The sequence below is a fragment of the Myxine glutinosa genome, chromosome 5, assembly GCF_964187855.1.
Source record: "Myxine glutinosa chromosome 5, kmMyxGlut1.1, whole genome shotgun sequence".
Taxonomy (NCBI): domain Eukaryota; kingdom Metazoa; phylum Chordata; class Myxini; order Myxiniformes; family Myxinidae; genus Myxine; species Myxine glutinosa.
Window position 1 is genome coordinate 69,230,298 of NC_136265.1, and position 10,232 is coordinate 69,240,529.

General features: G+C 48.9%; 1 protein-coding gene across 1 annotated transcript in view; it reads left to right on the plus strand.

Moving 5' to 3' along the window:
• The window catches only part of LAMA5 (laminin subunit alpha 5), a 347,753-nt gene that overhangs the window by 42,233 nt on the left and 295,288 nt on the right, over positions 1-10,232 (plus strand). Inside the window, exon 3 of the mRNA XM_078778157.1 lies at positions 4,845-4,962. Coding sequence (XP_078634283.1) covers positions 4,845-4,962 — 118 coding nt within the window. The remainder of the gene's footprint in view (positions 1-4,844; positions 4,963-10,232) is intronic.

Sequence of the window (10,232 nt, forward strand, 5' to 3'; positions counted from 1 at the left end):
CCTGGGTCCAAATCTCAGGGAACCTGGGTCCAAATCTCAGGGAATCCTGGGTCCAAATCTCAGGAAACCTGCGTCCAAATCTCTGGGAATCCTGGGTCCAAATCTCAGGGAACCTGCATCCAAATATCAGGGAACCTGGGTCCAAATATCAGGGAACCTGGGATCAAAATCTCAGCGAACCTGGGTTCAAATATCAGGGAACCTGGGTTTAAATATCAGGGAACCTGGGTTCAAATATCAGGGAACCTGGGTTCAAATATCAGGGAACCTGGGTCCAAATATCAGGGAACCTGGGTCCAAATATAAGGGAACCTGGGTCCAAATATAAGGGAACCTGGGTCCAAATATAAGGGAACCTGGGTCCAAATATCAGGGAACCTGGGTCCAAATATCAGGGAACCTGGGTCCAAATATCAGGGAACCTGGGTTCAAATATCAGGGAACCTGGGATCAAAATCTCAGGGAACCTGGGTCCAAATATCAGGGAACCTGGGTCCAAATATCAGGGAACCTGGGTCCAAATATCAGGGAACCTGGGTCCAAATATCAGGGAACCTGGGTCCAAATATCAGGGAACCTGGGTCCAAAATCAGGGAACCTGGGTCCAAATATCAGGGAACCTGGGTCCAAATCTCAGGGAACCTGGGTCCAAATCTCAGAGAACCTGGGTCCAAATCTCAGTGAACCCTGGGATCAAAATCTCAGGGAACCTGGGTCCAAATCTCAGGGAACCTGGGTCCAAATCTCTGGGAATCCTGGGTCCAAATATCTGGGAACCTGGGTCCAAATCTCAGGGAACCTGCGTCCAAATATCAGGGAACCTGGGATCAAAATCTCGGCGAACCTGGGTTCCAAATATCAGGGAACCTGGGTTCAAATATCAGGGAACCTGGGTTCAAATATCAGGGAACCTGGGTCCAAATATCAGGGAACCTGGGTCCAAATATCAGGGAACCTGGGTCCAAATATCAGGGAACCTGGGTCCAAATATCAGGGAACCTGGGTCCAAATATCAGGGAACCTGGGTCCAAATATCAGGGAACCTGGGATCAAAATCTCAGGGAAACCTGGGATCAAAATCTCAGGGAACCCTGGGATGAAAATATCAGGGAACCTGGGTCCAAATATCAGGGAACCTGGGTCCAAATATCAGGGAACCTGGGTCCAAATATCAGGGAACCTGGGTCCAAATATCAGGGAACCTGGGTCCAAATATCAGGGAACATGGGTCCAAATATCAGGGAACCTGGGTCCACATATCAGGGAACCTGGGTCCAAATATCAGGGAACCTGGGTCCAAATATCAGGGAACCCTGGGATCAAAATCTCAGGGAACCCTGGGATCAAAATCTCAGGAAACCTGGGTCCAAATCTCAGGGAACCTGGGTCCAAATATCAGGGAACCTGGGTCCAAATATCAGGGAACATGGGTCCAAATATCAGGGAACCTGGGTCCACATATCAGGGAACCTGGGTCCAAATATCAGGGAACCTGGGTCCAAATATCAGGGAACCCTGGGATCAAAATCTCAGGGAACCCTGGGATCAAAATCTCAGGAAACCTGGGTCCAAATCTCAGGGAACCTGGGTCCAAATCTCAGGGAATCCTGGGTCCAAATCTCAGGGAACCTGCGTCCAAATCTCTGGGAATCCTGGGTCCAAATCTCAGGGAACCTGGGTCCAAATCTCAGGGAACCTGGGTCCAAATCTCAGGGAACCTGGGATCAAAATCTCGGCGAACCTGGGTTCAAATATCAGGGAACCTGGGTTCAAATATCAGGGAACCTGGGTCCAAATATCAGGGAACCTGGGTCCAAATATCAGGGAACCTGGGTCCAAATATCAGGGAACCTGGGATCAAAATCTCAGGGAGACCTGGGATCAAAATCTCAGGGAACCTGGGTCCAAATATCAGGGAACCTGGGTCCAAATATCAGGGAACTTGGGTCCAAATATCAGGGAACCTGGGTCCAAATATCAGGGAACCTGGGTCCAAATATCAGGGAACCTGGGTCCAAATATCAGGGAACCTGGGTCCAAATATCAGGGAACCTGGGTCGAAATATCAGGGAACCTGGGTCGAAATCTCAGGGAACCTGGGTCGAAATCTCAGGGAACCTGGGTCGAAATCTCAGGGAACCTGGGTCAAAATCTCAGGGAACCTGGGTCCAAATCTCAGGGAATCCTAGGTTCAAATCTCAGGGAACATGCGTCTAAATCTCAGGGAAAACTGGGTCCAAATCTCAGGGAACCTGGGATCAAAATCTCGGCGAATCTGGGTTTAAATATCAGGGAACCTGGGTCCAAATATCAGGGAACCTGGGTCCAAATATCAGGGAACCTGGGTCCAAAATCTCAGGGAACTTGGGTCGAAATCTCAGGGAACCTGGGTCCAAATCTCAGGGAACCTGGGTCCAAATCTCAGGGAACCTGGGTCCAAATCTCAGGGAATCCTGGGTTCAAATCTCAGGGAACCTGCGTCTAAATCTCAGGGAAAACTGGGTTCAAATCTCAGGGAACCTGGGTCCAAATCTCAGGGAACCTGGGTCCAAATCTCAGGGAATCCTGGGTTCAAATCTCAGGGAACCTGGGTCCAAATATCAGGGAACCTGGGTCCAAATATCAGGGAACCTGGGTCCAAATATCAGGGAACCTGGGTCCAAATATCAGGGAACCTGGGATCAAAATCTCAGGGAAACCTGGGATCAAAATCTCAGGGAACCCTGGGATGAAAATCTCAGGGAACCTGGGTCCAAATATCAGGGAACCTGGGTCCAAATATCAGGGAACCTGGGTCCAAATATCAGGGAACCTGGGTCCAAATATCAGGGAACCTGGGTCCAAATATCAGGGAACCTGGGTCCACATATCAGGGAACCTGGGTCCAAATATCAGGGAACCTGGGTCCAAATATCAGGGAACCTGGGTCCAAATATCAGGGAACCTGGGTCCAAATATCAGGGAACCTGGGTCCAAATATCAGGGAACCTGGGTCCAAATATCAGGGAACCTGGGTCCAAATATCAGGGAACCTGGGTCCAAATATCAGGGAACCTGGGTCCAAATATCAGGGAACCCTGGGATCAAAATCTCAGGGAACCCTGGGATCAAAATCTCAGGAAACCTGGGTCCAAATCTCAGGGAACCTGGGTCCAAATCTCAGGGAATCCTGGGTCCAAATCTCAGGGAACCTGCGTCCAAATCTCTGGGAATCCTGGGTCCAAATCTCAGGGAACCTGGGTCCAAATCTCAGGGAACCTGGGATCAAAATCTCGGCGAACCTGGGTTCAAATATCAGGGAACCTGGGTTCAAATATCAGGGAACCTGGGTTCAAATATCAGGGAACCTGGGTCCAAATATCAGGGAACCTGGGTCCAAATATCAGGGAACCTGGGTCCAAATATCAGGGAACCTGGGTCCAAATATCAGGGAACCTGGGTCCAAATATCAGGGAACCTGGGTCCAAATATCAGGGAACCTGGGTCCAAATATCAGGGAACCTGGGATCAAAATCTCAGGGAGACCTGGGATCAAAATCTCAGGGAACCTGGGTCCAAATATCAGGGAACCTGGGTCCAAATATCAGGGAAGCTGGGATCAAAATCTCAGCGAACCTGGGTTTAAATATCAGGGAACCTGGGTCCAAATATCAGGGAACCTGGGTCAAAATATCAGGGAACCTGGGTCGAAATCTCAGGGAACCTGGGTCGAAATCTCAGGGAACCTGGGTCGAAATCTCAGGGAACCTGGGTCAAAATCTCAGGGAACCTGGGTCCAAATCTCAGGGAATCCTAGGTTCAAATCTCAGGGAACATGCGTCTAAATCTCAGGGAAAACTGGGTCCAAATCTCAGGGAACCTGGGATCAAAATCTCGGCGAATCTGGGTTTAAATATCAGGGAACCTGGGTCCAAATATCAGGGAACCTGGGTCCAAATATCAGGGAACCTGGGTCCAAAATCTCAGGGAACTTGGGTCGAAATCTCAGGGAACCTGGGTCCAAATCTCAGGGAACCTGGGTCCAAATCTCAGGGAACCTGGGTCCAAATCTCAGGGAATCCTGGGTTCAAATCTCAGGGAACCTGCGTCTAAATCTCAGGGAAAACTGGGTTCAAATCTCAGGGAACCTGGGTCCAAATCTCAGGGAACCTGGGTTCAAATCTCAGGGAACCTGGGTTCAAATCTCAGGGAATCCTGGGTTCAAATCTCAGGGAACCTGCGTCTAAATCTCAGGGAACCTGGGTTCAAATCTCATACAGCAGTTGTGTGTTGTCAATCGTCTCCTAAAGTCCTTCTTCTTCTACTTTTCTTTAACGACCACAATTATGCTCACATTCTTGTGGAGGTGGCCCTGGGGAAGCTTAGCCCAAGCCTTTCACGAACTTATTGGCCAGGTCTGACATTTGACAAAAGTGAGGGCGGGAATTTGTAATTTAGCCAAGATGCCGGCGATAGCTCGCCGACTCTTCGTGAATGACACAGTGGGATCTTTAATGTCCACCAATTGATGCTGGCAGATGAGACGGCCAGTTAAACGTCCATCAATGGAACACACATTGATGAATCTCCCTGTCTGTGAAACACCAGGAAGACAGTTTATAGCGGGGTCAGGGTTCAAAGCAAGGCCAGACAACTCAGATGAGTGTGCGTACCTCTAGGCCATCCTTCCAGCCCTTCTAAAATCCTTATTATTAATGTAAAGAAACTTTCAAGTCCACTCCGGCATTGTCCTGCGTGTGATGCATGAAAAAGTTCAACAATGATGTGAAAATAATTGTCTCCTGAAAGACCCACATGACACGAATCTGTTTGGTCCCCGATGTTCTTGCCTTTCCCGTTTGTAGCTCTTCCATGTGGCGTACGTGCTGGTCAAGTTTGCCAACTCACCGAGACCTGACCTCTGGGTGCTTGAACGGTCCACAGACTTTGGCAGAACCTTCGCACCCTGGCAGTACTTTGCACGTGAGTTTCAGCACCACGTACCACCATGTCCCACGAGGCTCTTTTTAGATTCCCTTTAAACTCTTTAAACGAGTCGTTACAATAATTTCATCTTCCTTTCCCACGAGTTACAATATATATTGTTTTTCTATTTCATTGGTCGATTGACATCATAAACTAAAACACACAAGTGTGGGTATTTAAACTGGGGGAAATTATCAATTAGCTCAACGATAATCATACACAACAACAAAATGAACCGATTTTTATCTCACTTCTACTGAGCTGTTTCGTCCCTCGTCCCTCGATGCAAGGGGAATGGTGACCCTCTGGACTGTGGCTCGTACCGAGCGATAAAGTTATTGGAGCATGGAATGAAGGTATTGGAAAGGGTGTTGGTGAGGAGGATAAGGAAGAAAGTGAAGATTGACGAAATGCAGTTTGGATTCATGCCAGGAAGAGGAACGACAGACGCGCTTTTCATTGTGAGGCAGTTGCAGGAGAAGTACATGGAGAAGAGGAAGAAGTTGTTTCTTGGGAACTGCTAAAAAGCTACCCGGCCAGCAATCAGTCCAGATCTAAATCCCATTGAACACCTGTGGGCGGATCTGAGAAGGCACCCTTCAAATCTCAGAGAACTGGAGCAGTTTGCACAAGAAGAGTGGGCCAACTGCCAGTAGAGAGGTGTCGGAAGATCATTCATGGCAAGAGGAAGCGCTTGACTGCAGTTATTTTGTCCAAAGGCTGGGCCACCAAATATCAAGTCTGGGGTGTCAATAATTTTGTCAACACCGTTTATTTTTGCAGTGTCTTTGTTGTGTTGTGTTGTCACTGAACTACTCCCTCTAACTTTTGTGAAATCGTACCAAACTTCGAGTATGCACCTATCTCTCCCATGTGTATGTCCTAAGGGTTAAAAAAGAAAAAGAAGAAAAAAAAAAAGATTTCCCAACTTAAATCTTCAACCTAAATTGCTTATAAAAATCTAATATCACAAACACTACAAATACATTTGTGCAAAATAATTGTTTTTATTTTGATTGGTGTAAATCATGACAACACAGCAACCCAGGTACAGTCATTTTCCTCGGCTAAACCAAGCCCGTTCCTCTGCAACGATGCGTGGTGAGACGAGCGTAGCGATCCGAGCCAAGCTAGTGTGTGTATACATATATATATATATATATATATATATATATATATATATATATATATATATATATTGTTACGGACCGCGGATAAGATGTTAATTTGCCAAGCGGATGGCGCCGCGGCCCGAACCGTTAACAATGACTAGACCCGATTCTGAAACGTTGGCCAAATCGTGCCGCAGATATTCAATGAGGGAAAAGACAACGACGACACGGATGTGAAGAAGAGGAAGACGAAGGCAAAAAAAAGGTTTTAAATACGATTATTATTTATTACTATTTACAGGACCAAAGAAACCAAGGAAGAAGGAAGGATAACAAAATAAAGACAGAAAGAGGGACGGACCAGAAAGACACAGTGAAAATTCTAGCTTATCTACACAGGCTTAACTTATACCCTGGACAGAACAAACAAAAGACGGACTCACACGGGGAATTGCAGAGTGGATTGGCTGGAAGGAGGAATGGGAAGGCCCTGGGCACTGCAGGCATCGAGGTCCCGCTCCAGGAGTCGACTCGCGTTCTTGGCGGGAAAGCCTTGGTGTGCAGCGGCGTGTATTGTTCACCGCGAGCGGATGGGCACTTCGTGCTGGACTCCGGGCTCTTCAGCTCCACTTTAATGCCACTTAACGCCACACTCAACTCGTCCTCCTCCAACGCCACTCTCTTTCTTCATCAACCCTTCCTCCTTCAGCAACAACTGTACTTTCAGCCACCAACCACCAACCCCTCACCACCGACAACCACTACTAACCACCGTCCTGACGCATGCGCACGCACTTTATATCACCCCCCGGTGATCCAGCCACCGGCCGCTAGGACACGCCCATCGGTGAGCTCGCCTCGGCCCTGATTGGTCGCGAGGGCTCACCGACCCCGCCCTTATAGGGGGCGTTGGCTAGACCACGCCTTGTCCCCGGCGCTGGGCCGACTCCTCCCACCTTTGGCTCCGAGACGACCTCGTGGCTCATGGAGTCTTGGAGCGAAAACAACAACCCACAGCTGCAGCAGAATTCAGCGAACCGCTCAATGCAGTTGGCAATTGAGGAAAGGGGAATGTGCAGGGAATCTACCTTGTCTGAATTCGGTGCAATGGAGTATTAATTAATGGAAGACAAATCCTTAGCCTAATACACAGAATAGGGAAATAACTACCAACAAGGAGGAAATCTATGATTGGCTAACCGTGATTGTTTATGACCTAATTACGGGACGCACTTTGACCTTTATACACCACTGGAGGAAGGAGGGCGATATTTTTACAATGTACTATACAATAAAAAAAACACAATAAAAAAAACCACCATTCTCATATCCACAACAATATATATATATATATATATATGTGTATGTATGTATGTATGTATGTATGTATGAACGTTTTAAGGCCATTTTCCCCGCTAGAGCGGGGGTTAGCCTTGCGGGCCCCATGACAAGTTCCCTGTTTGAGGCAATGTTTTTATGGCCGGATGCCCTTCCTGACGCCAACCCTTGGTCAGCTCTTACGATGCGCAGGGATACGGTGTACCTATTCTAAACCGGGGTACACACCGTGATCATTCATCCCAGCAAGCTGGTACTCAATTTGCCGACCTCGGAAGGATGACAGGCTGAGTCAACCCCCCTGGCGTTAATTCAGCGATCGATCGGGATTCGAACCCAGGATCCTAGGATCCCAAGCCGGTACCCTAACCGCTAAGCCAACACCAGGCATATGTATATATATGTATATATTGTTGCGGTTTTAGAACCCACACTTGTAAATATGACATCTCTTGTAAATATGACATTAAAGGTTAAAGGTAGCACCCCTAGTTAGTCCACAAGCAACACGTAGGACACCATAGAATTCCAGTTATTTCATTATTATGTGTTTTAGATAAGGCCGTGTTTCCAATAGTTGAATCTGCGTTGCATCAATTAAATAAGAGTCGGTCCCAATTCCGTCCATTTTGTGACCTCCCTCTCCAAGCGATGCCATTACGCGCCCCTACAGTCGTTGCCTATGTCTCTCCCAATTCTGTTACACACCTTTGTTAGCGCTCGCTCAACGCCGCCATAAGCCATGCGGTTAGGCCCGAGGAAAAAGGGGGCGGAACGCCAAGAAGAAGGTGTGGCCTGTCAACCAGCCGTCAAAGGCGTGGCCGGTAAGCCCTCACCAGCCAACCAGGGCTGAGGTAACATCGCTGGCAGGCGTGGCTTTGTGGAGCGCGGAGTGATCGCGTGGCGCGTTATATAAGCGCGAACGCAAAGCCCTTTCACGGACTTGGTCGGGAGAGTGCATTGCAAAGGGACTACTTGTCGGGAGCGCTGGTTGCTTCAAAAGACTGATACGGAGCGCACATTTGGAAGAGGACTCACTCGCTGGCGCTGATAAGAGAACTTGGAGAGGGTGCGTTTAGCACGACCGTACAAATATTACGTACGCAGGACATCAGCCTCACCCCCGCTATATGTAAGGTCCGCTCGCGTCCAACTACGCGCGGAGCTGCCTGCGGGGTTTCGCTGCTGGACGAGTCGACTGGAGCCTGGATCCTCTACCTGACCATCTACCAGCTACAATCTCCGTGTGAGTGTGTCTGTTTGTCCTGGGGTATTAAGTAAGACTGCCATAAGACTGCCCTGTGTTCTGCTTCTTCCTCTTCCTCTTGAACATCCCTTTCATTTCCTCTTCTCTTGTATATTTGTTAATAAACCCAGCTTTGTTCTTCCTACCTTCTGGTTTCCTCTTGTCCAATCGCATCCGTCCCTTCTTCCATTGGGTAAACGTGGCACGATTGAAACCGCTATAATCGGGTCTAGTCACTTTGTTAATAGCTCGGATCGCGGATTGCTATCCGCTCAGCATTTTCCAACATATCCGTGGTTCGAGCGGGAGTTATTCCCTTGTTTCCGGCCGGCGTTGGTACTTAGGTAGTAGTGAACCCCAAGGCCTAACAAACCCGATCTAACGCCGCGCCGGGAAGGACGTTATAACCCCCAGGACTCGGGTCGGCCAGCTAAAAGGACAAGGGGATTAACCCCCCCTTGATAAGGGGAGCGCCGACGACCGAGATCCGTAACAATATGTATATATATTGTTACGGATTTCGGTTTCGGCACTCCCCTTACCGAGGGGGGTTTAATCCCCTCGTCTTTTAAGCTGGCCGTCCGAGTCCTGGAACTATCTCACTCCTTTGCGGGATGAGATTGGCCAGGGTGATTGGTCAAGGATTTCCCAAATACCTTCACCAATCTCTCCGCAAAGCAGGGAAATGAGTCCCCGCTCGAACCGCGGATGTGATGGTAGATTGCCAAGCGGTTTAGCAACCCGCAGCTCGAACCGTTAACAAAGGACTAAACCCGACTATAAAGCGTTTGGCCAAAATCGCGCCACAGGTACTCAATGGGAAGAAGGGACTAAAGCGATCTGGGGAAAGAGGAAGCCAAAGTAAGGAATAACACATATTTATTAATTATGTACACGAAAACCCAAAGAAGAGGAAACGAAAGAAGGGCATTTACAAGGAGGAAAAAATCAGATACACAGGGCAAGCCTTAAAACAGTCTTAATTATTAAACCACAGACAACAAAAAGGACAGACAACAGACTTACATGACAAGGGAATAGCAGGCAGGAATGGCTGGAAGAAGGTTCGGAGGAAAAGCACAGCGAGGAGGTCCGCTTCAAATCCACGCTCCGGGCTGGAAAACGAGCAGCCAGCGGCAGCCCCACGTATACGGTTTCAGTGGCGAAAACCCGGCAGGCAGCGCAGTTTATGTTGCCGCTGTCTTGGCGACCCGAGCGCACCGACTCTTGCACCCCAACGATGCTCGTGCTCAAAAAGCTGCTCGGTGCTCCTCTCTCCCTCCTCTCTCGGTTCTTCCTCCTCGGTCATCTCCACAAGCAGTCCCTCCTCTTCCCTTTTATCAGGCGTCACCGAATCAAGCCGCGGTTCCTCGGGCTACGCCCATATTGGAGCTCACCGCAGCCCTGGTTGGCTGGTTAGGGCTTACCGGCCACGCCCCTGGCGGGTTGATGACAGGGCCACGCCTCTTCCTCGGCGTTCCGCCCCCTTTTTCCTGTCCTTTGCCTCGTGCGTAATGGAGTTCTGGCTTGATGGTAAAAGAACCCTTACTGCCATTGAGGATAGAAAACCA